General features: G+C 34.4%; 1 protein-coding gene and 2 pseudogenes across 2 annotated transcripts; 2 read left to right on the top strand and 1 right to left on the bottom strand.

The window, feature by feature from the left end:
- Positions 1–1,180: 1,180 nt before the first annotated feature.
- On the bottom strand, positions 1,181–26,977 carry LOC147516035 (uncharacterized; annotated as a pseudogene). Its single transcript, XR_015210881.1, has 15 exons — positions 26,649–26,977; positions 26,470–26,564; positions 26,276–26,389; positions 24,765–24,869; positions 24,581–24,652; positions 7,416–7,532; positions 6,587–6,721; positions 5,573–5,641; positions 5,010–5,097; positions 4,852–4,922; positions 4,637–4,737; positions 2,696–2,813; positions 2,265–2,324; positions 2,046–2,177; positions 1,181–1,462 (listed from the first exon to the last, which is right to left on the bottom strand). The product of XR_015210881.1 is annotated as an uncharacterized LOC147516035 (transcript).
- On the top strand, positions 11,754–14,168 carry LOC147516037 (putative prolyl 4-hydroxylase 7; annotated as a pseudogene).
- Positions 16,092–16,786, top strand: LOC147516036 (uncharacterized). Its single transcript, XM_086595003.1, has 3 exons — positions 16,092–16,149; positions 16,327–16,425; positions 16,704–16,786. Exons 1-3 carry the CDS (start codon positions 16,092–16,094, stop codon positions 16,784–16,786), a joined length of 240 nt encoding a protein of 79 aa, XP_086451129.1.
- Positions 26,978–27,092: the final 115 nt, after the last annotated feature.

Raw genomic sequence — 27,092 nt, 5'->3', positions numbered from 1 at the left:
AACTTTCATCCCATTCTATATTGTTTTAGATGAGGTTAGAAGAATATGTAACAGATTTCTCTAAAGTGGTCCTACAAATGGAAGGAAGTATGCATCATACAAATACGGCCAGAACTATATATTATGAGAAATAAGGAAGGAGGGCTAGGCATTATGGATATGAGGCTTTGGAATAAGCTATTTCTTTGTTTTTCTACAACTAACTTGACTCTTTTTTCAACCTACGTATTTGGATGGAAGACCACATGAGCCATTGTTAATAACTATGACAGAGATACAAAAAGATAAAAGAAGATTTGAGCACGTATCAGAGTGAGGATTACTGAACTCATCCAAAGAGTGGGTGACACAGTGTTTCATATTTAGGCATGCTACTTATTCAGTTACACATTCTAAAACTTGGTTGGAATTGGTTCTTTTATAAATTGTGGTTTTAGGGTCGATGGGTTTGGGAGGAACTTTCTGGAACTCCACTTCATATGCAGAAAATGTGAAGGGGAAAAAAAATATATTGTATGATGAAAGTTAATTGTATACTACGGTATACAATTAACAATTTTAGTAGATATATAGGGAGCATTAGTGACCTGATTAACAATTCCAGTTTGCTATGGAATATCTATGTATATTTTATAGCTAGCTTGGAGAGGCCTAACTATTTTCTAACATAAAGGCATGGATAAATTGCTGGGTAGACTGTAACACTATTATATTTTGGGATTCTCGTAGCTTCGCAAGCTGACTTGGAGGATAAAAGGCCATGCATTAGAGCTTGGAGCCCATATAATCTTGTCATCATGTAATGTATCTGTTAATGTTTGTGTCCAAAATCATGCTCTTTTGACAGGTCCGTAGAGAATATTCAGAACATTATCATTCCAAACCCTAGCTGAAAAAAGAGAGCAACTTTGGCATCAAGAGGAACATCCAAGTGATTCCTAGCTTCAGGCATTTCAATGAGAACAGTCTCATAACATCATTAGTCATACCAAACATGAGTGTTTTCTATTCTGGAGATGATGTATTTGATGAACTTCTTAGCAGCATCTCTGGACTACAGAATATTATTCCAGACCCACGAGCAGTCTTTTGGGATCTTAAGGTTCTAGAAATAGTTATTCTTAATGTGGTTGTTCGATCTATGTCCATGTTGTCCAAATGGAGTTTTCTTTTAGACACAAGCTTGAAAACTAGTCCAATATATATGCCTAGAGGGAAAGAAAACCACAAGGAATATACAAGCCATCTTGGACAGGACTTTAATATACAGCTTGAGATGCCAAGTTTCAAAAAGCTCATAAGCACACCTATTGCATCAAAATAAAACAGTGGAGTCGGAGAAATATGAATGCTAAGCAATAGTAGCACCTTGTTTAGCCTTTAACACCATCTCTTCGGTGGTTGTGCCGATGATTTCATTGGCATGCTTCAAACTTACGCAGTAATATCTACCAATAGTATCCTGTCATGCACAGATTAACACATAAGGACCCAAAGACGGAAACCAAGCAAGAGATGATTGACTAACAGTAGGATCACAATCAAGAGGAAAATTAAATCTTATTTTCTCCTCTCATCTTAAAAGCCCAACAAAAATCCTTGCCAACTGTCCCATTTGACACTGTACAATTTTTCCTACACTTACATCACTTATTTCGAATTATTATGTGCATTTATTATGCAAATCTAAAATGCTCCCAGGAATAGTACAATTTATACTTCCATCACCCCTGATGGCAAATATGTCATAAAAGTTTACTATTAGGTCTGCATAGTCCTACTTGCTAGTAGCATTGTCTATGAAAAGACTTCTTACCCAGTATGTGAATATCTTCTTTTATGCCTTTTTGAACTTTTAAAATTAGTAAAATTAGATTGTAGGTTATCCAGTTGGTTACAGTTTGTGACCTGTACATATATTCATATATTGGAAACATAAAATGATGGTTATAAGCAAAGTTCCATTTTCTACCGTGTCACTATATATATATAGCACCCATCAACCTAGTAACTTAATCAATATGAGATGCCAAAGTAGCACACACCCGAGCAACAATGCCTAGTTTCTCCAACTTTTGTACTGCATCAACGACATCAAAGTCACATTTCTCACCAAACTCATCCATTATTAAGTCTTCACAACGCTGGTCAAGATCATACATGACACATTAACACAACTCACAAGTTAGCATACTTCTAGAGAACCCATAACACATATTCTAAACTGACAATGGAAACAAGGATGGCGAACAAACGTTTCATACTTCTCTCGTAGCTTTACCCTGTTCCATCAAAATATAGAATGAAAGAATCACCTCTTTCACCTGCAAGTTCAAGTCATTTCGACCGTTCATAAAAATATATTGTCGTTTAACAGAGGTTTAAAAGTCAAGTTCACAACTACCTATGCTCCTTAGAAGTTCAATCAGTAGTTGTCAAACCATGAGGGAAGAATTTCCTTAGCTTTTAAAAAGTTAAATTGATCCATATTTGAGGAAGGGCACTCAATTTTTTTTTCTTTACATAATAATAATAAATAAATAAATAAATAAAAGGTTAAAGTCAGATTGACAAAACTGCTAAGCTTACATCACTACCCAGCCTAGGTAACCAAGAGCATGCACTCCTAAAAGCAGTTTTCAATTATTGTGAATCTAGTACTAATTAGCCAAAAAGAAAACAACTAGCTACTTACTTCTTGTTGAATGACATCATCACACAAGTGAAGAAGGGTGCCCCTCCCACTATCCAGTTGTTTATCATACATAGATTGTGTGATTAGATTCTGATACGTTGCCATGTTTTGCTGAAACCTACAATAACATCAAACGTTAATCATGAGCACTCAGAGGGAACATATGCTACTACTAGAAAATTATGGCACCTCACTAAAACCATTAGGATAACAGTACACAGAACATCGCGTGCGATGCGAGGACCTTCTCACACTTTTACACAGGGCCCATTCAATTTTAGAACCGCCTCTGGACTTTCTGAGCGAGGGGCGGTTCACTGAGATATCTGACATTAATCAATTGCTACACTAATATAATGATGCATATCGTGGGTAGTGCACAAGAGGTTCACAACAAGCAATACCTAAAAATATGAAAATTGTGTGGCTACTATACAATAGATTACTACGAAAAGCTAAATCACATTGACAAGGATACGTTGTCGGTGTCCGACATAGATATGGAGTGTCCAACACCTATATGAAACATATACGGAAGAGGACAAAACTAACTAAAAATATTAACAAAACTAATTCTTGGGCCCAAGACCTTCCAAAGCGCATCCTTACAAATATATAACTATGAAAGTGGAAAATTATGGAGTTGTGACTGTGTTAATAGAATTATTTTTTTACTGTTTTCAAAAGAAACCCTAATTTAAAATAGTTATGCACGTGTTCGTGTGTCTGTGTGTCCAACACGGATTTTATTAAAAATAAGAAGTGTCCATGCTACTTTAGACAAAAAGTAGGGATGATTATAACCGTCGAGATGTTTGTTATAGTCCCACATTATTATATATGTAAAGCCTTGCATTATTGTATAAATGTTGTTAGGCCTCTCCACTTATCACCAATTGGTTAAGTTGGATGATCATAATGTTTAACATGATATGAGAGCAGGATATTGTGTTTGGCTCAAAGGGCTCGTCTACTTCACGTCACCCAAGTGTTAGGACTCAAGTAATTCCACACGTCAGGGGGCGTGTTGAGATGTCTATTATAGTCCCACATTATTGGATGTGTGAAGCCTTGTATTATAGCATAAATGTTCCTGGGCCTCTCCACTTATCACCAATTGGTTTTAATTTGGATGCTCATAATGCTTACAATAACACCGTGACAATATTTGGGCTTTAGGTGATGGTCGAGTAAGACCAAGATATGACTTTAGAACCTAAAATTCCAATTCTTATGTCAATTTCAGGATTCGATAACCTTGTTCCTCGTGAAGAACATGAACTCTCACACAAGAATTCACATAGAGAAAACCTTTCTCTAAAGTCATACTTTATCATTCATCAACTCTAACTATGGCCAAAGCCCTACAACTCAATTTATAACCTTATACTACTTTGACATTAGAAATCTATTCTAAAAACCAACTCAAATCAAAATAGATACATTAAAATAACCTAAAAAATAAAAATAGCCTAAAACACTCAAAAAACTAATTAAACTCAATTCCTAAAAATCCTTGAAATTACTAATATTAATAGTAACAAAATTGGGGATGATTAACTCTAGGATGTGTCATTAGGTTTCTAGCAAACAAGAAATGGAATTGAAATTTTAATGCTATTAGTAACTATGTTTCGGCAACAGCTGCTATTAGTTAGATTGAGATTAACTTGGAAAACCAAACTACTATTTACAATAATTATGTTCCATTCCTTAGTTATTAATGCTCCCTGGCCACAATTGAAATATTGATTAAAATGTTGTGTCAAAAGAACAGAAAGATAATAAGTTATACAAAATAAAATTATACTACGTTTATTAAAAAGAATTTGTCGCAGCATCATGATGATATTATCATAGTGCCATTATTCTAATTGATTGATGAAATAAGCAAAAACGAAAAATGGATAACGCATCTAATTTTGGATAAGTAACACTTACGTGAAATAAATCCTAGCACAATAGCCCATAAGCCCAAAGAAAATGGCAATAATGACCCATACATCATCTTTAGGACTTTCGAGGGAGCTGATAAGTGTAAACTGGAAACAAAGGAATGAAAGATGCACAACAATCATTAAGTACTGTGTGTGAGTGTGCAAAGTAAGAATTTTTTGGGGTTAGCTTTGTATTCAAGATTATTGTGAAGTGCTTACCAGCCCAATGGCAGCAGAAGCAAGGAACTAACCCAATCCATTGGGGTTAAGCTTGGATTTTTCTTCTCTGGCTATTAGGAAAGACATAAATTTAAAAAAGTAAGAAGTAAACAAAATATAGAAGCACAAGTAAGGAGTATTTATACAACTACACTTACCAAAACTATTTCCATATCAGCCATTGGAATGTTCCTAAAATGCTTCACATATATTCCCCGTTCTCTTTTAGCATCATTGCTTGCTCATCTGCAAACGAACACACTTTCTTAATTGGAATGACATTTGCATTATGTTAAATAGTGTACAAACTGGGACCAGAAACCACCATTGAATTATTACAGTCACTAAATTAATAAGGGAACAACCACAGTGAAAATCGATGTTCAAAATCTAGTTCACAACATAAATGAATACTTTGATCATAATCAGCTAACTTCTATAAATATTAAAAAATATGATATTGAGTAATATAATATTTTGGATTGTTTGATACTTATTTCAGATTGGGACTCCTTTTATGTCTACATAGCCCTAAAAAATGTAGAGCCTTAGAACTAATAGGAAAAGAATACCTTCCTTTCTTCCAGAAAGACACTAAATTCTTACAAAGATAGCACCAAAATTTTCTTCCAAAAATACATATATTAATTTTTCTAAGCATATTGATCTCTTGGAAAATAGTCAAACAAAATAATTAGATAAAAGTAAAAAATACTAATACCTGTATACAACGATAATTCTGTCAAAGGTTGGTTCTTGTATTGTGACCTTGTTAAGCAGATTTTGCATGCTGGATGTACACAAATGTTGTAAATAAGTAATCAAAACATGAAAAATAGAAAAAGGTGCTAAGAAAGTAAAAAGTATAAGAAATTTGAACAGTAGTCGACATAACAATCAAGTCCGTCCCCAAAACTGAAAAGTTGTTAAGATTTTAAGCATCTATAATTTAAATAATACAAGTGAAAAAGGAACGCATACATTGTAACAACGAAGATTTCTCAGAGCATCCAAATGATATCTCAGAAAATATCTATTTATCAAAACAAATCAACGTAACACTCAATATAACAAAAACTTTTATAGAAGTCAAGGTACGATATTCACATACATACTCTCACTATATTACTTATAAACATCTCCATTTTTATAATTTTACTTGTGAAAAGAGGCCAAGAACTGACAAGATAGACTTTTCTTTTATCAAAAACACCATGTCAGATGTTGTTAAAGGTTCGAAAGATAAAGAGCTATTTTCTTTTTCAGTCCACATGTTGGGCTCAAGTTACACCGCATGTGAGGATGCATGTTAAGATATATAGTCCCAAATTGGCATAAAAAACCTTGCATCATACTATATAAGTCCCGCCACCCCTCCATTCATTTGCAATTGATTTTGAGTTGGACGCTCCAAACTTAAGAATGATAAAATTACTTAATAATGATAAAATTACTACCTTCACCAAACTTTGATAGTAGACAAGCCCAACTTTCTGAAAGAATGGTCCTAGAATGGAATATTTCTTGTGAGTAATCTCTAGGTATTAAGAAGTTCCAATGGTTTTCAAACACAGTAGTTTAATTGAATCCATAAACATAAGAATGGTGTGTATACAATTATTTTTATGTATAGCATGTGTCTTTAATGACGTACAATAAGCATAAAGTTTTAGGGATATCCAACTAATACTACAATCTTTTATAATCGGCAGAATATTAATAAACAGAATGCAACCTGAGTTCCATATTTTCAATGCGGATACGTTCAACACATAAATCTTCTTGATCTCCTTCAATGATAATTTCATCAGTTTTCTTTGGATCCTTCTGGTGTGCCGCTCTTATTTTCCTGGATATAATACGTTCTATTCTGCAAGTGGAAAAAGGGAATAAAAAAAGGGACCCAAAGATAACATGAAAACAAAGTTTCCCATGTATATAAAGAAAACAACAAAGAATCAAATTTCACATAAATTACTGAATCGAGCGAATTGTCTGGATATTTCAATAAAGTGCCAAACCAGCATTTGCAAAATATACAGTTTAAGTATGGAAACTAATATAACTTGACTTCTCTGTTCTGTTTCAAACCTTACTCAACCACCAATCTTTGTATTATAGTCATGAAAAAGATAGTTTATACATACAAACAAAGAACAGTAGAAGAAAGACGAAAGTTCTAATAAATAGTTTCATCTTCAAATAATGATGTTTTCCAACTTTCTGCCGAGATGACATTTCAAGGGTCTAACAAGTAGCAAAATCAATTACTATTTCAACAGAATTAACTCCCACCTTTGACATTCTGTGAGAAATCACCATTTCAACATATTTTAGACGGGTGAACTTCAAATATTTTGCTCGTAATCAGGATGTATTGTATTAGAAATTTGATGTTTTGTAACTTTTTACTTCTTGAGTTTTGCTTTATATTTGTTAGTGCCTTGCTAGGGTAGCATGAGGTGGAGTCCATATGGTATCCTCTTTAGAGAATGCTATTTTTCATATTAGTACAATTATATAATATATATTAGATAGAAAAATTGTGATCCAAATCCACTCACCTAGTAACTCTTAGAAGCCACGCCCATAACCTTCCAATAATTATATTCACTTTCTCCAAGAAAAAAAAAAAACCCGGCTGTGTGATCAATTCCAGTGCCCCGGCAGAATATTATATACTTTACATCCACATATAGATCCAAATAAGTGGTGTAAGGTCAGACAAAAAAAAGTGAATTATAAAGCTGTAAATAGACAAAAGGCATACTAGTCAGACAATTAATGTAAAAAAACTATCAGAGGGAACTATGAACAACGCCTAATATGAATTACCAGTATGATACAGTAATGCTCAACACTAGAACTTTTTGAATGTTTCAGATGTTCTAACTTTTTAATCATTATGATATATTAGTTTGTGCTAAGAAGTTTCCACTTTTAAGGTTCTAACCTATTTCATGTTCTTTACTTAGAATTAATATCTGAAATCAAGCCCCTGAAATACAAACAAACTAATTATATTCCACAAAATGTGAAAAAAACTCCATAAATCAGCCAAGAAGCGTTTTCAGCCTTGGCACTTCTTTCATGTTTAGTGTTATAGACTAATTGTGATTGAAACAGAACTTTCGCTGCAGTGATACCGAGGAGGACCACCATTATTATATTTGATAGAGGTGATGATAACTTGGAACAAAATGTGATTATAAATTTTATGGAGGTCTCAGCTGTGATGATTACAAATTTCTATACAATAAATGGCCTAAGTTACATTGACACGATAGGTGTGTTTGTATCTGACACGGATACGAAGTGTCTGATACGACAAAATATATAAAATTAGGGTATATCACATTGAATATGTGTCCAACATGGACACGTATCCAACACAAATTATTCTCAAATTATGGCATGTCCATGTAACATAGTAAATGACTACGGAGAATCTAAAACATGCAGGAGAGGCTTGGGAAACAAATTCTTTTGTCATGATACTAGTATTTCACTAAAAGTCCTGCACAACTGTTTCCCGGAACAGAAAGCATTTCTGCTTCTTAGGGTTGAATTCTTCATGTAGCAATAAGTTGTTTGAATCTAAAAACCCAAAGACTTCAACCCTAAGAATCATAATCGGCCAGTTCCCGATTAAACCAAACCCCCCCTTTAAAAAAAAATACCCCCACCACCACCTTCCCTTACTTCTATCTTTTCCTTTCCGTTACTTTGCTAAAATCTGGATCTATCTCTTCCCATAGTCGTGCCTCACTGAAACAAGTTTTCTTATATTCTTTACATCGCTCCGCAAGACCCAGTGTGGACCAGGAGGGTAGTGACACTTGTCTTTCAGAATAAAGGGAACAACACACTTTGCGAACAACCACCGAGATAAACGAAAGACAAAAGGTCATCGAGGGGTCGAGCACAAGCTTCGTCTAGAGCTTGACCAGGGGAACCCAAACCCCTATATATATTATCTTCGGTAGACTGTTTACCATTTATATGTATCCCTCCTATCATTCCATCTCAACCATTGTTTTGCCTCCAAAACACACAAAATTTGTAGACAAAACTGTTTCTGCTACAACACAACTGTAATCTTTTAAAAGTTTAACATAATATAGTGAGGAGATGTACAAAAGTAATATTTCTTTCTTTCTCTTCTTTTGTCCTCTCTTGTTAAATTTTGAGAAGACATCAAACGCTAGAAGACTGCTATTTTGGAAATTAATTAAGACCAGAATCCTTAGAGCATTACCCATAGGTTGTGTAGATTTACACAGCCACATAGGAGTCTCATGTGTTTTTAAACAACCATTTTTAAACAATTAAAAAATTAAAAAAAGTAGTGGGTAGTTAGAAGTAATTGAATTAAAAAATGTGTAAAACTATTCTCATTTTTAAACAACCATTTAAACACTTCTTTATATATATATAATAGCAGTCCCTTTTTCTGCTCTATGAGGGTGTCCACGTAGGCAAATTTTAAGTACCCACTTTACTCACGCTAAATCAGGAGAGGAAAAAATAAAAAAGGAATTATACCCCACGATTACAAGAAAGGGGAAAAAAAACTGCCCGAGAAACTGGCTCAAAATAGAAAACTAAACCAAAAAAAAAAAAACAACCCCGCGATTTAAAAAACCAAAACCTTTCTTCTTTTCTCTTCCCCCGACCCTAAAAAAAATTCCCAAAGACTCAAAACCCAAAACCTTTTTGAAAAGTTCTCCATGTTCGAGTGGCGTCCTTTTAGGAGCCCAAGCCCCATGATATCGAGGAAGAGGAGCTTGAGTAGGGATGACGAGGTTGTTATTCATAAAATGAAGGTACCGGTGATCTTGTTGAATGTGACAAGATTAACAAAACTTCGTAAGGATGGGCACCCATCAATCTACGGCAAAAATGTGACTGATGGACGGAAGGTTTCTACAAGGTAGCATGACTACAGTCATTGGTGTGTTCTAGGGGTTCCTGATGCATGGAATGAATTGATATATGTGACTCTCATCTTACAACAAACAACTCCACCAAATTTAAAGTAAAAGTTTTGTATTTGCTTGGCTTCTTTCTTTTTTCTTTTTTAATTATCACTAACAAAGGAAGAAAACATAAAAAAAAGTCAACAAATGAAAGAACAGGAATCAATAATTAATTGTAACCCGTAGCATATATAAATTTTGTTTAAACTTTTATCTTCTTTATGATCATGGACATATCAAACATAGTAGGGGGTGTGGATTTTACATTCAAGTATAAGTGAAAAGAAGTTATTCGATAAAAAGAACTCACTTTTAATTGTGGTTCAAAAAATATAAATGTTCATGTATGGCATCAGTAGCATCTCAAAGGAATGTAATTCCTTCCTACCTAATCTTGTTTGCATCTTTTACATTGTGAAGGGAAATACAGTTTAATGCACCAGAAATTTTTTGCACTTATGTTAATACATGCTAATTAGAAATGATGAGTATATTATGAAAGCTTATTCTGATGTATAATTCATTAATTAAGTCATCACCTTAGTCTTAATGGATCAGAACTGAGTGTAGATGTTTATAAAGTCCACTTTTTTCACAGTAGATCTTGGGATTAAATTAGAATGAAAGGCAGATATGTTGGAGATTGTGATACCAATAGGATTATGATGTCAGATCTTAGAAAGAACATCGTTGAGGTCTTGAGGATTATGGTACTAATAGAATTTGAGTCAGATGTAGATATACTTCAGAACCAAATTGAACGTACAGTCTCATTGTCCATATCCAATTGTATATTAGAATAAGCTTTTCGAGTACTCTGTTGATTCCAGGTATGTTGTTCAATACTATGTGGCTTATGTATTTGACGTTCAAATATATAGTGACTTGATAAAATTGCCTGAGTTAAGGTACTGACTCTGTTCAGAATGATGGGTTTTGACTTTTGAATGTATCATGTATGTTGTTTTGTTATTTGAACTAATTTGATTATTTGTTTTTGAAATAATTATTTTTTATGAATTCAAATTTATCAATGGAAATTTACTGATAGGTTACATTTTTGAAAAAAATGTCTAGGTTACTGAAGAAAGCTTTTCAGTTCTTTGTAATGCGGATGTCGCTTTGATTGTTATCTCTACCAAAGGAAGAAAAACTTTTCGAGTACTCTGTTGATTCCGGGTATCATTCCATTATTTTTTACTCCCTTCAATTTTCATTTCTACTCGCTTGAATTTCATTCCATGGAAATGTATTTGGAAATGTGCCCATTATTTACTCCATTATATATGTTCAATGGATAATTAGTGCCACGCTGGCACTTAAATCTAAATGTTAAGTTTCTCTCTTTTTCAAATTCAGCCTCTTGATTACTTTACCAAGAACAAACCAAATCTTAGTTTCAAATTTGTAATTTTTAATAATAAATAGGTATGGCATGTGTTGAATGGAATTGGTCAAAGCGTTTGTTAAAATGTCTCACAGTCACTTTTATGTAGGGCTGGTGATGGTGATCCTTCACAACATTTGCAACAACTTTAGGTTCGTAGTAACAAAAGTAATGGTTTGTGAATCACTATTGAATTGGATTGCACATAATTTGAGATTAATGAAGAAAACTTACTTTGATGTACTCATAGCTAAGGTAGTTACACTCTCCTCTCTTTTTATTCTTGATAGTGTGTAACCCCTTCATAGCGTACTTGCAGAGTTTCTGCTCCCAAGAAGCTCTAATATTGATCATGGATTCCAATGGTTCAAATTTAAAATTATACCTATTTTAGTGATTAGAAAACATGTTCTAAAATTTTAAAATGTGTGTCATAATTTTATCATCTAAGTTGACCCTTAATCAATTCCAGTATACAAGTTTGCTTTTTGATCAATTTTTTTTTTTTATCTATACAGGTCAAATAACAGATAGCAATGAATATTCTTAATGTAAGTTCTTAAAGATTTTGAACAAAAATATTCCGTGGAGTGATCAAATATTCTAGCATTCTTGATTCCTTGGCTTTACGACATGATGTTGGTTCCATTTCTCGGCTTTCAAATTACTAAAACTATTAAATTTTTGTACATTGTCAACCTTTGATTTGAAGATATTTTTTTTTTTTTTGATAGGCTACTTTGCTTTTGATCTTTATAGTATATATCTACTTTTAGGATAATGTTTTTTTTACAATATTTCTTTTGGAATACTACTCACTATCTACAAGGAAACTAAGGCCATCAATAGATCTCCGAGACTTAACTAATAACTCAATGTTTTTCTAAACTTTTGGCATGAAGCCCTTCATAGGATCGCATAACCTATCTCCCTTCTGATAGAGAACCTATCCCTTTTGTCCGTCTTTCTCCCTTGCCTAAACTTAAGGTGACCGTTATATATGTGATTAGGCCGGATTCCTCTTTTCTTTGAATTCTTTTTCAATACCGAGCTCGCCTATCATTCTAATACCACTGAACAATCGGATTCTACCAAAAAGATGGAAGAAAAGATTTAAACAAAGACGAAGTAGGATTTGAAGAAGACTTGGCAAGCGGGGGAATCGAATCAACCCGAACTTATAATGGGCGTAGTGGGGGTGTAAACAATTTGGTTTTTTTTATGAACAGGGCAAAGTCTACAGGGGATAGTTGGAAGTCCATTTTATATAGCCCCCGAGGTATTAGTTGGGGGCTACAACCAAAGCCGGGTGATGTCCGGAGTCTTTGGGGTTATTCTTTACATTCTTCTCGGTGGGATGCCACCATTTTGGGGAAGACTAAGTTGAGGATTTTCAATTCTATCAGGGCTGCCAATTTGCGGTTTCCATCGATTCTTGGGATCACATATCTGCATCTGCCAAGGACTTGATCACTGGAATGCTCAGATCTTGATCCCAACGCCTCACTACTTCAAAAGTTCTAGGTATGTCATGTCTTAACTGCCTATTACGATGTAGTATCTGTTATAATGGATTCATATTTTAGATTCTAAAATTCTACTTTGGATTCCAAGAGAATTGAACTTGCTTACCTGTATTTAGTTTTTCACCTCTTGCACGAAGTAATCAAATGAATATCTATCTGTAAGAACTTCACTTGGACTATAGTGAATTAGCGATTGTTTGATCGACCTTCATTTTGGTATCTTCCCTCCTATGTGTTATAGGCCGATTGGTCCTTTATTTAGTCGTTTTTAATCAATACTAAAAAAATATACTTTGTCTTCTTATACTGAAAAATAGACGAACAAAGTAAAGAGAAACAACCAATTACTATGGTATAAGACAATTTGACATCTTATTCGTTCGAACTTATATTTCCATTGGTTTTGTGTTTTTAAACGTAGTGTTTGCTTCTTGGATTATCAAGTTCTTATACACTCTTGCGTTTTCAGTATCACATTTTTAATTGATAGACTATTTAATTTTATTTTGTTGTCAAGGATGATATTGTAGCGAGGATTGAGGACCGTATTTCAGGGTGGACTTTTCTTCCTAAGGGTATTGTGCTTCTGTCTCTCTCTTTAGATTCTAGGCCTCAATTTCATTTTGTTATATTGTTGTTGCCTTTGATCGTGTACATGTACATATGAAAAGATGTTCGTATACTTTACAGAGAATAGTGAGCCTGTGCAAATTATGCATTATGTTCATGAAGATACTAGAGAGCATCTTGATTACTATGGCGATATAGCTAGACTGGGATTTGACAAGTCATTGATGGCAAATGTAGTCTTTGTATCTATCAAATGTCTCTCATGGTGGCAAGACTTTCTTCCGTAAATCAGAGGTATGTGATTGGAAGGATATTCCTCAACACTACTATTTACTTATTAGCTATTATTCCAATTATAATTTCTGAATGACACAATCAGTATATTCTCATTGTCACCTACAAACAACCAACCGAAGGAAGATACATGGTCCGAGTGTGCAAGGACAGGTTATGCCGTCAAACCACTTAAAGGGAATGCTCTTCTCTTCTTTAATGTGCAACCCAACACAAAGACCGGATGAAAACAGCTCAAATGCTAGATGCCCCGTTTCTTCAGGGTGAGAAGTGGTGTGCCACTAAATACGTTTAAAACTTGATTATCTTCTCGGATAATTATTTATCGGTGGTTGTTTAGATTTAACATTTAAATAATTATTTCCATTATGGATTTAATTTGAGACATTGATTTATTAAAAACATATGTTGTTATAATTCATTTAACAAAATTCATAAATATAGAAATAACAGAACATGTTGGTAGGACTTGGGTTTTTGTAATTTTAATTTCTTATTTCGTGTTCGTATGCAGCAACTTGCAAGGTTAAGAATGTCGAAATTGACAAATTATCGTCCTGAGAATGATTACGTCCTCCCTCTTTGGTGGCTGCATATGCTTTTATCTTTTCAATTAACATAGGTGAGGCATTTTTACTGTGTTTTCTTCTCCTTTCACAGTTAGATGGTTTAGTTAATTGTTTATTGCGGCATTTATGATAGTTTTTATGTATATCAAAATTTCTTTTAGTAAGAAAAATTTTCAGTAGGAAACATGAGCTATATATGACTCTTAGTTTAGGCTTGCAAATAGTGTTCCTACCACTGAAGGTACATAGCCAGACGATGGGAAGATACCAAGACATTGAGAAAAACCATGAAGAAGAGAGGAGTTAAGAATTCCCCGGGGTGTTGTTTTGTTGAGGTGGATGATGAGGTGGTTCATAACTTCATTGTTGGTGATAAAACACATTACACTGAATATAGTGCATCTATCACTACTCCAGAGTTCATACACACTATTGAGCTTGCAAAAACTTCAGCGTACCTAACATGCTCAATGGTTCACTTTAGAGTAAATATTAATTTGCTCTAAAATCTCGGCAGATACCATTACCAAGATGACACCCTCCTTCACCCATTTACTCAAATGGTTCTGCCACACCATGTTAAATCTTTCCTCACTTAGTACATGAATGATATACCTTTTTAGTTTATCAGAAATTCCATATGTGCATCTGAATATATTTATTTGTTTGGTAATTCAACATAATAGTAAACCTTCGGAATTAATTAGTCTAAATAAATCCAACCTGAACGGCATTTTCATGCAATAAATATTTCCTATCGAGATTATTTAATATTTATCGAGATATCGTGATTTAACAATGGGTCGAGATGTCCACGGGGAGTCCGTCGTGTGATATAAATATAACTCGAGGTAAACAATGGATCGAGAGGCGTCCATTAGAGCTCAACACGCAAGATAACCAAGGTAATTAAAGTGCCTACCAAATTCATGTTCTTTATCTCCCGACGTAACTTATTTTTCAGGCCGTTAGATATTAATGTGGTTGGATTATCCAGATTCTGTGATTGTTATACCATCACCATTGTCTTTGTTTCATGAGAAGTGGTTTTGTGTTACATCCGAAATCTATTGTAAATCCACTTAAATAACCAAGGTAAAGTGCCTACCAAATTCACGTTATTTTTCTCATGGTGTAATTTATCAGCTCCATAGATATTAGTATTTATGACTATCCACAATATGTGATTGTTATACCTCTAGCCATTTCATTGTTTCATTAGAAGTGATTTTTATATTACAACCTGAAATCTATTGTAAATCCAATTTTCAACTTGCTGTGTGTTTGAAATTTATTTTCCAATCCAAATAATAGGAAATTGTTCGTACTACAAATCAATCAATCTACCTTTCTTTCGATTTCTTGCAGAAAAAAACAAAATAAGTATGGGAAAAGGTAGGGTTAGGTTGAAGAGGATTGAGAACAAGATTAACAGACAAGTTATGTTTTCGATCAAAAGAAGGTCCGGGTTACTAAAGAAAGCTCATGAGATCTCAGTTCTTCTTTGATTGTTTTTCTCAACTAAAGGAAAGTTTTTCGAAAGTACTACGCTGATTTCGGGTATAATTCCATTCGTTTTACTCAATGAATATCATTTTATGGAAATCTATTGATGCCCTACAAAGAGTGCTAATTGGAATGTTTTGGATCATGGATTGAATGTATGTCTACGAGGAGCTCTTTTTATGGGTTAAGTAGTATTAACACACACACACACACACACACACACATGAGCCAATTAGGATTCCGCCCCACTAGATGGGAAATTAGCGTGGTCTCCCCTCAAATAAAAAAAAAAAAAACACATATGTCAAGTTTGTGAGGCGTTGGGCGGGGATCGGTCTGAGCATTCCGGTCATCAAGTCCTTGGCGGATGATCAATATATGGCAATGCAAGGCTAGAGTTGTGTCTACAATGACCGCTTTACTTCTCATAGCTATGGTCGATAATGCTTGCTACCGAAATTCAGAAGGTACATTCGTCATTTCAACCACTATTTATGGATATTAAAGAGATTTGTAGTCAATCAAGAGAGTTAACATCAACTATTTTATTCTAATCTCCTTCTTAAGCATCTTCTATTGTTCGCGCCTTTGCTTGATGATCGCAAGGTAACACTCTACTTTGTCCTCCACTCCTCCCTAATAAGCCATTTGGTTTTTCCTTTTTATTGACACTTTGGGTGAGAGACTATATGAAGGGTGCGACCGGGCTTACATCCTCAAATTCGATAGGGGAGACAACCATCGTAGGACTGCCCATTGAAACACAATTGTTAGAAGGGAAAACTGGTGCATATCGTAAGATCAGTGCTTGATTTGCAGAGGGAGGAATGGGTAGGTCCAGCAGACCAACAACCTAAAAAGAAACGCCAAGAACAAAGCAACCAAAGTGGCCAAGCCGGAGGAATTGGGAAAAATGGAGGGGAAGAAGAGGTAATGTGTAGAGGGAAGGAATCATGCAAGGAGTATATCAAAAAAAATTCTGGCTGCTATCCCAATTAGAGAATTGCAGGTTGATATCAAGAAGGGCTGATGGACTCCACACCTCTTCACCATCGACTTCAGATCGAATTTCATTACACCGAAGTTTTTTACAGCCAACTCTGAACCACAAGCGGTTGAAGCAGCAGGAGCTATGTTAGCAAATGGTACCGGTTGTGGAGGCCCTGTTAGCAATGTTAGCATTGTTGATAGTACTTACTTTATATATATTTCTTTTTTCTCAACTGTGTGATAGGTTTTGGAAAAATTGGGTTCAAAGAAGAGCCCACTTGAAGTTGCGTGACTTCGTGAATTAGGTGTTGTTGGTTCTATGTCTTTGGATAGGGAGTAAGAACAACTTATCCGTGTGTGATTAGGGTGTTTCTGTGATAGGTCTAATTTTTTATTTCTTTTAACTGTTTTCTTTATAGGGGATATTGTGTACATGAGTGTGTAAATGTTTATAAGAATACTATAAGATAGAGTATGAATGTATAATGAAAATTATAATTTTGTTTTCATAAAGGTTTACATTGTGTATATGGGAGCTCTCACTAAGAGCACATATTCACCTCTAGCACACCACTAGACCATTCTAGAACAAGTTCTTGAGAACAGGTACAATTATTGCATATTAGTTAATTAATTCTTCACGTTACTTGGGAATTTCTCTACTTTTTTGTATCCCGATTTAATCACCTATGATTATTTTTTCTGTAGTTTTTATTTAGTTCCCAATTCGCTTTCAGATTCCTTGGTTCATAGCTACAAAATAAGTTTCAATGGATTTGCAGCCAAACTCATTGCTAGAGAGAGGAAAAAGCTTGACAATTAGTATAGTACTTAACTTCGATTTTAATAATTAAAGCATAGCATCTTACATGCTCTATTAGAGTTGCTACGAGAGCAACGTCATAGTGGGCGTCATGGTCCTCCACCGAAAAATGGAAGGGCAGTTGCGATGGAGGCAAAAATATTACATGCAACAAGTATAATCCCATTCTTAACTGACGTAGAAGTCTATCCAGTATAAGTAACTTTTGTCCTAATGTTATTTCATTCACGTTTTTCTAGGTATGAAGCTAATATAGCAAAACATTTTGAACGTTGCCCACCTTAATTTGGTGTAGAAACTACCATATCCTTTATTTAAGGGTTTCTAGCATTGAATGAGAGCTTATATATAATAATTAAATAGTTGGGGTTTTTCACATTGATTCATTGTAAATATTATGTGCTTTGATTTTCAACTCTATTAAAGTTGAGATTGACCCAATAATTGGTAGCGAAAAAAAACAAAGATTGGCCCAATAATTTGACAAATATCTTGCTTGGAACAGTTAGTAATAGGATACTTGATGTTTAACAAAATGGATTATTTTGCTCAATATCATTTTCTTTGGGGATATAGTTGTCTGTGGCAGTAACAGTATAGTATGGATCACAAAAGTGAGTAGTCGATGCTTTCATTTCCAATGCACTAGATCTGGGCAACTATTGGTGAATGAATGACTACAAACCAAAAGTTTTGCACTGCCAAGGATGGTTCTAACCCCAACTCCCCAAGATGTTGTATGCACCATTAGATTGGGCATGCGTTCGCAACATAGGTAACATTTCATCCTTAATAAACATTGATATTTTTCTTTTCAAGCCATAAGTAGTTACCTTCCTTGCAACGTTCTTATTGCTTATATTTTTCTTTATGCAAATATTATGAATATTTGTTATTCATAATATTGTTATTAACCCTTATTGATGTACTTTACCAAGCTGTGAAGGTGAATAGATTGTCCATAGGTTTATATTTCTCATTGTTATTGTCAATCCTGCTAGGCAAACAGAATTCACTATCCTTGCAGGCTATGTACGCTATGGCGTCTATTCAACGACCACATCAGTTTCACCTACCCCGCCATGGGAAGGAGACTTTCTGATAGATGCAACACGGAGACTGCCCCTGAAAGGCTATTCATCGCTACTTCATTCACCGACTGCATAGTCTTCTGTCATCTAGAGATATTCTGCCACGCACCGCAGCATGGCAATGTTATCCGTACTTATTTCGAAGTTTATCCCATAACAAAACTTGGCAGCCAGTTCAAATGACTCTGCTCCACCAAGTACGTCAGGAAGAACAAGGACTCAGAATTATGGCAGAAGATGTCAAATATTATTCTTGCTCTTGGACCTCCATCTTAATTCTAATTCCTCCATTGCCTAATGAATGGCCCATATCATCACCATCGAATTTATTGAGCCTTTAATGCCTTCAATATTCCCAATCTAACACGCATTTAATTCTACTTATATGGGAATTAACATCTTTATATTCAACCCACCATTTCAATCTGTATGGCCAACATATACCTCAACTATTCAACCAAGTGATCACCGGGCCAACCTCGGTTTCCTCTCTATATTCATGGAAATCTCGGCAATTGAACACTACTAAGTTTCATTAATAATGATCTAAAAGAGCTCCCAAAAATCACCTCAAAGATGAAATATATGAACGATCCTCAAAATAGTCGACGTCCTGCAAAATATTATACAGCTTCACTGACGGACCCATATTTCCCTCCGAGTCAAGAGTTGCCATGGGCATGCACCCCTATTAATCCCTCACCTTCTTCAACTCTTCTCTACCAATGTATTGCATCACTACACCGTCATGAAGGAAATATTTTCTCCATTGCAGTATTGCATGGCAGTGTGTTTACGGGTTCAGAGAGTAGTCACGAATAGTAGATGGATTTTGCAGAGAGGGGATACCTTAAAACGAATTCTAGCTATGTTCGTGCCATATTAGCTTACGATAACATGCTCTTCACAACACACAAGGATCATAAAGTTCGGGTATGGAGCGTGACAGCATACAGTATTTATGTCCTTCAATTTGGTGCATTGTTAAATTTAAGTTTGATAGCTACTCCAAGAGCAAAACTGGCGCAGCTACTCCAAGAGGCTGCATTGGTGGCAGTTCGGAGAGGGCGTGGTTCTATCCTTCAGTCAGACATAGATGATGTTGTTAACCGCTTAACTATGGGACCAAAGCGTGTAGGGATTGAGTTGGGTCATAAAGGGCAATGTCGTAGAGCAACTACTGAGGTTGGAACTGCAATGACATCTTATTCACATTGGCGGAATTAGAAACATGGCACTATAGAGGATTTTCTTAAGTCCAAGTCGCAGGAAGGTGTGAGGGTCCTGCTTTTGATATGGGATGATCCTACTTCAAGAAGCATCTTGGGTTTGGATTCATTATTGTACCCGAACTTCACTGCCTGAGTAAGATCTTCTGGACTAGCAACGAAGTATACGGTATAATTCCCAGGACTACATAACGACTTCTTCTACCAAAAGAATCCTATTTATACTTAACTTCCTAAACAAACATATCTAATAAGAATCCTATTAATACTAAACTTCTAATAACATAATAAAACCTAAACAAACCTATATATAAAAAACCCACGATCCTCCTAACACAAAACAAAAAACAAAGGTAAACTTTCAGTTTTTTCTTTTAGTCTGATTTACATTAGTTTTACATATATAACTGAGTTTTTTTTCTTTTTTTCATTGCATGCAATAGAAGATATTTAATCAAGGCTTCAGAAAGAGTTAACAAAATAGATAAGGTAAACAATTTCTTTTCCAGTATCTTATTTAATAATTTTGTTGATTTCTCTTTTATGATTCAACTGATGATAATATTAAAGTTTAAACACATGAGATATTAGCGTCTTTTAATTCAAAATTATATTTAACTATATTGAACTTAAGACCTGTATTAGTGTAACAACCACTCACTATTAACTGTTCGCGTGGATACGGTTCTCCTGAGATTGATCCTTCACTCATGGACGGCTTCGATACTCAAAGAAAGATGTTCCGGTATGTCACATGAGCCCCCCTCTTAAGGAAGTAAAGTTCCCAACACCTATGAACATAAGCCAGGGAGGACCGCATTTGATGGGCTTAGTGCTCTTAGCTAGACTAGATTTTGTAGTTCTTTTCTACGTCCATCATGCGACTTCTTAGTCATCTCTGGATTTCATGTTACCATGGGCGAGGACCGATCACTACGCTTTAGAGTATAGGCACACAGGGCTGAAATAGTAATCACTTTCTTTTTTCAACTATCCTTACCTAAAGGCACCGCCGGTAGGGTAAGTCAGACCTATACTAGGAGTCTCAGAACCAAAGAGATTTAGATGCATAACTGGCCGGGCCTCCGATTCTATTATCCGGGATTCAATCCAGAAGAAGGAGATACTATGAATAATAACAATGAGAATAAATATTATTCACCTTCACAGCTTGGAATCTATTAGTGATGAATAATAACTCTAGAAATCAAAGTTTACCCTTCATTAAACCCCTCCCCCAAACACTACAAATCAATTTCTTTCCTCTCTCTCTCTCAATATTTGCCGCTTACTTCTGTAAGCTTGGCCACTGCATAAGCGAATCAGACACCTAGAGAAGTCATTAATTTCTCTCTTCAAGCTCATTAAACTTTTGGGGTTTGGCTAGGAATTTTTTCAGGTGAGATCTTTTTGCTTCAAACCCCACTCAGAACTCTATCGTCTCAAATCAAGATGTTGAGAAACCCTTAACAGAACTTCCATGATCGCGAGGTAAAATCAAGCTATTTTATTATTAATATTATTTTGAAGTTGTTCTATTAGGAGTGTTGATTTTTATTTTTTGGGTTTGGTTCTGAATTTCTGATGGTGAGATTAGTTCCTCATATTCGTTATATATTTCCAGAAATAGAATTTGAGATCTCTGCAATCGAAGGGTTTCCAACACTAATTTTATTGTGTTCAATCTTAGAAATCTGGTAAGTTATCTTTTCTTTCATGAACACCGTGATTCAGCTATTATTAGAACTGCACAGTTTATTTTCTTTACACTGATTTTAATCAATGTGTTCTACTTTCTTAAAGCAATTTATCGTTTGTTAATTAAGCCACACTCAACCACTTTGGAGTCTATCATTCAAATCTCGATCTGCAAGTATATTTAGTATTTTAAGTAAATTAATTTGACGAGCATGCTACCCCTTCCGTTTGCCATCAATCTATACCAGTCAGGTGTTGAAACTTCTGACCCGTTAGACAAAAATTTTGAGCTTTTTAGTATTTTATTTTCCATTAGGTATGGTGTTGTAACGACATTAGTATTGAAATAAAGATTGATTTTATCAAGTTAGGTGTTAGTTGTTAGCTTAATTGTTTCTTCTAATACTTTCTATTTCATTTTGACTTTGTGGGCTGTGCACTATCTGTGCTATTTTCTACGCACCAAGGATACTTTAAATACTTTCGAGAGTTTAGATTGATACTTGATCATTAGCCCGGTATTCTTAGCTCAAGTATTATTAGCAATATGGACTGCACAGGCCAAATAATTTCCAATAATTTTTTCGATATATGTTCTGTTCAATATTGCATTATGTGAACGAATATCTAACATAGTCTTATATCTGTGTTTGCAGCGCCAGAAGACTTCATGAGGGAAATTATTCTTGCGAAGTTCTGATTTAATGAAACAAGAAAAATGTTGTTTCATATATCTTAATTATTGTAAAACTGTTTACTGGTCTGAAATCGGACCCGTAATTGAAATCGATTATTTTTATACAAAGCTTCCTTGGTTACATTTCATGTATATTCGCAAATAATTCTTTCTACTTATATAAGAGGCATCAAATGCTGCCGTTTGTGCCCTTCGTCCTCTATTTTTTTTAAGCTTTTTTCTTTCCTAATATCTAGATTGGCCCCATCCCCCTAACAAAAACCTTCGCCAATTGTTTTTTCTTTTGATTTCTTTAAATAAATGTTATATATATCTGACGGGGAAAAACATAAGTGGTGTTATTAATTATTGTCATTAGTTTTTCTTACCAATATTGTTTTAATTAATTTTGAACCTGATGCATGTAAAATCAATTAAAAAATTGTTGATTCCTACCCAGACGTTTATGACTTGGGAAATGCTAAAATGCCACGAATTAAAATCATAAAACATACACAATTTGGAAATAGAAGCACAAATTAGAGTATGACGCTATTACTTATCACATGTTATTATATCATTTCAAGGTATTTTTTTGGATCCCACAAAATTAGAAATCGGAAACTGGAAACAATTGGTAAACCACAAAAAAGAATAATTAACCGGAAATCGGAAATTGGATACAAATGCATTGAACTAACCTCAAAGAATAATGGATTAATGGGAAATCAGAAATTGGATGCAAATCCATCGTACTAACCTCAAAGAATAAATAGCTGGAAATCAAAATTTTGATGTTCAAATGCATAATTAACGAGAAATCAGAAAATAGATGCAAATGTATTGAACTAACCTCAAAGAATAATTAGTATAAAATCGAAAACTAGATGCAATTGCATTGAACTAACATAAAAGAATAATTAACGTACGGGAAATCAGAAACTAGATGCAAATGTATTGAACTAACCTTAAAAGAAATTAACGGGGAATCGAAAACAGGATGCAAATGCATTAAACTAACCTAAAAAAAAATAATTAACGAGAAATAAAAAGCTGGATGCAAATGTACTAAATAACATCAAAGAAGAATAATTAACGAGAAGTTGATAACTGGATGGAAATGTATTGAACTAACCTTAAAGAATAATAACTAATGAGAAATCAGAAACCGGATACAAATACATTGAACTAACCTTAAAGAATAATTAACTGAAAGTCGGAAACTAGATGCAAATACATTAAACTATCTAACCTCAAAAAATAATTAACGGGAAATCGAAAACTGGATTTGCAAATGCATTAAACCAACCTCAAATAAAAATAATTATCGAGAAATCAGAAATTGGATTTGCAAATGCATTGAACAAAACTTAACGAAAAATCGAAAATTGGATTTGCAAATGTATTGAACCAACCTCAAAAAATAATTAACGATAGATCAGAAACTGAATTTACAAATGCATTGAACCAAACTTAAAGAATACTTAACAGGAAATCAGAAACTGGATACAAATGCATTGAACTAACCTAAAAAAATAATTAACATAAAATTGGAAAATATATGGAAATACATTGAACTAGCCTCAAAACATAGTTGTATTGGGAATGTCTCGACAAGTATAGTTTTACAGTTAAAATTTAGTTTATAATATCTATTTTCGTATGATTGAGAATGATTTGCCATTCAAATAGCTTCAATATGATCTTTGTTTCATTGGGTATTATTATTGAACTTTAATTAAACTTTTCTTATTAAACAACTATTAAACAACAAAAAGAAGTCAAAATGTTTTATTAAGGGTGGGTTCTTTCTTTTTTATTGAGAGTGGGTTTTAACGTTGCAAGAAATTTAGATGAGTGATTAATATAATATTCATATTTTATAACTATGCATAGTTAAAAATAATTTTTAAAATAATTTAATATAACAGTACCCGTTCGTAGGACGGGTTCGAAAACTAGTATAAGTTAAAAGTCATTTTACGCAATACCATTGGTAGAGGTTTTTTAGTGAGAATTGTGTAAATTTACACTAAAAATGTTTTACACAATCCCATTGGTCATGCTCTTAGACGACATGTTACATATAAAAACTAAGGAATTAGCACATAGAACACCAATAACCATTATAGTCATTCTTCACAGTCAGTTGAGAATCCCAAGTATGTGACACAACCGAACTAAAATCCTGGTGCAACCTTCACCCATTGGGAAAGGTGTTTTTCCATCATTTATCCCAAAGGTATAGCCACATGTAACTTTTTAAAGGGGGTCAGAGGAGCACCCTGGTAACTTCATTAAAAAAACTAATACACGAATAAAAGGATAGCAGATACAAAATGAACAATAAGAGGGTAAGTGTGATACGAACTTCTTGAGTTCAACGTCTACCTTATCAGAAAATGCAGGGAGATTTTCATTATGATGCTCCTCAAAATACCTTTTCAAAAGCCTAGTGTCAAGCTATGTGCACCAAAACAAAACATTGGGATTAATACGTCTAGATATGAAAGCATGTGAAAATAATGATAGAGTATCTCGAGACCCTATGATTAAACATTGCATATGTTTAGACCTTAGATTCATCAATGCTTATAGGAATATTCAAAAGATATTGTCCGGAAAGTGCAACTTTAATCTCCTCATCAGTTGCAAGTTTGAAGTTGCTCTTGTCCATCACCTGCAATTAAGGGGAAACACAAAGGAAAAATAAGAAGGCAAGGAAACACAAGGTAATGAAACTTCTAGAAAGTACAATGCAAAACTAAGGAAAGTCATTATACAAATAGGATACTTATTGATTGGCCACAAAATTTTGGAGCACATCATGTTACTGTTATAGTAGAAACCAAAAGCGAATAGAAATGGAAATGAATACTCATAAAAACAAAGGATAATAATCTCTCGAGAGTGATGTTGATGCAAGAAGAGGATGATGACTGACGAGTTATGGCAATGTTGATGAGTCGTGAAATTGATAATGAGGACGAACGACATTAATGATCTCATATGATGATGATAAATCATGAAAATCATGTTCGAAGTGAACGATGGTGTTTATGATGAATGTGAATGGTAAAAGTACTTGTGAGTTTATGACATTGATGATGATTTGATGAGTGATGATCAATGCTAATGGTGTATAATAACAACAACGATGATGAAACCACTAATACTAGTTCTTTCGTTTATGGAATTACAATACTACAAACCTCACAAAGTCACAAACACAAACATATCTGATATGGCTTATTCAGCTTGAGTTTTACCATATGAATTATCCACCTTTTTCAACTAAAAAGACAACTTACCGACCAATTCATCCAATTTACCAAAGAAACATGTGCTTGTATATGACCAGGTATACAGTAAGATTACCCAAATTAATTGTTTCCCTTAGTTCTCAAAAAATGAAAAAAAAAAAAAAAAAAAAAGGTCCTAGCCAGGGGCGGATCTATGAGTTGGCTGACCCGGGCTGTAGCCCCCCCTAACTTTGCTCAAAACCCAAAAGTACAGTGGTAACTATTCACTCCAAAAAAAAAAAAAAAAAAAAAAGTAGTGAGAATTAGTGTTAGTAGCCCCCCCTATTGTTGAATCCTGCATCCGCCCCTGCCTAGCCAGCATAAAAGACTTCAGAAAAGTGGAAGATACATGGCCGAAAAATCATTTGCATCTTGGGACATAGAATGAAAGATAGATTATCCAAGTAACCTACAACTTCGTTAAGAAAGCAATCAGATTTTGGAAGGAAGAAAACTTCTAAGCACCTAACGTTTTATGCTAATATGTGTGTGCTTGTTTCCGTATTTTTGTTTATACAAGTGTACAATGATCACAAAATCACCACATCAATAACTATATTTTGTATTGGGCACTCCAAAAAAAGTTCAAGTTAGCCATCTCTTCTTCTCTAGTGGTTCTGCGACTCATGCAAAGTGACTGGTAAAGTTCCAAAACAGTTTTGAACAGAAAGTCAAAATACAGAACACAAAAAGAGCAACTGAGTTGATTGCAACAAGTCTATCTAACAATCTCCTCTGTTTGACAAAAATATAGAAGAGCAAAAATTATCCAAGAAAAACTGACCTCAAAGAAGTAGGTGAGGAAATTCTGTTCAAGAACATCTATCTCTTGTTCAGATAATTGTTGTCGCTCCAATTTTTCAGCTCCATTGACAGGGTTGAATAGTGAGTAAAGTTGCTACAGACACAAAATAAGTATTCTAAGCCGAGTGCATAAAAAAGTAAGGACGAGATGGGCATATATATAGTTATATATACCATTAAATCCTCAAACTGTAAATGATACCAAGCTCGAATCGTGTACTCCACTCTCTTACATAGCTTTAAGAACTCAACTCGGTCCGAAGCATGTTCTGTTACATTTTCAAAAACACTTAAAGCATTCAATTCCAAACGTATTAAATTCATGTATTAAGGGTGGTGTAGGATATACGTACCAATGAGGTTGGCGAGAGACATAATAAGCCTAGGCTTGAATATAGGAATAACAGATTCCCGCTCCAACCGAATCACATCTTTCTCCTTCTTCTTCTTTTTGTTTTGTTCCATTTTTTTCATACACGAACACACTTACGATATATCTTGACACAGAGAGAATGACGAGATGAACAGTTTGTTTCTTTGTTTGTTTTAAGAGGGCAAAGATTTGATGCTTGGTATTCAAGAAATGGTTTACTTACACGTTCTTGATTCTTCTCTTCACTCAAGAGACGCAAACAGACAATATAGTAAAAGTGTAAAACGACGTTTTAAACGAGAGAGAGAGAGAATGGCAGTTACGTGTTATTTATGAGAGAGAATAAATAGACTTGAAACAGTTACGTGGCACACACCTTTGGTGTTATTAATTCTAGCCCCAGAAAAGAAAAAGAAAAAGAAAA

Source organism: Coptis chinensis, chromosome 2, assembly GCF_015680905.1.
Source record: "Coptis chinensis isolate HL-2020 chromosome 2, ASM1568090v1, whole genome shotgun sequence".
Classification (NCBI taxonomy): domain Eukaryota; kingdom Viridiplantae; phylum Streptophyta; class Magnoliopsida; order Ranunculales; family Ranunculaceae; genus Coptis; species Coptis chinensis.
This window is presented reverse-complemented; position numbering and strand designations above follow the sequence as displayed.

Bases quoted from the DNA above. Each gene is read 5' to 3' on its own strand.
- LOC147516036 (XM_086595003.1), top strand. From the start codon at position 16,092: ATGACCGCTTTACTTCTCATAGCTATGGTCGATAATGCTTGCTACCGA. The intron at 16,150-16,326 runs GTACATTCGTCA...CTCCCTAATAAG, and splicing joins TTGCTACCGAAATTCAGAAG to CCATTTGGTTTTTCCTTTTT. The intron at 16,426-16,703 runs GTAGGACTGCCC...GTTGATATCAAG, and splicing joins CGATAGGGGAGACAACCATC to AAGGGCTGATGGACTCCACA.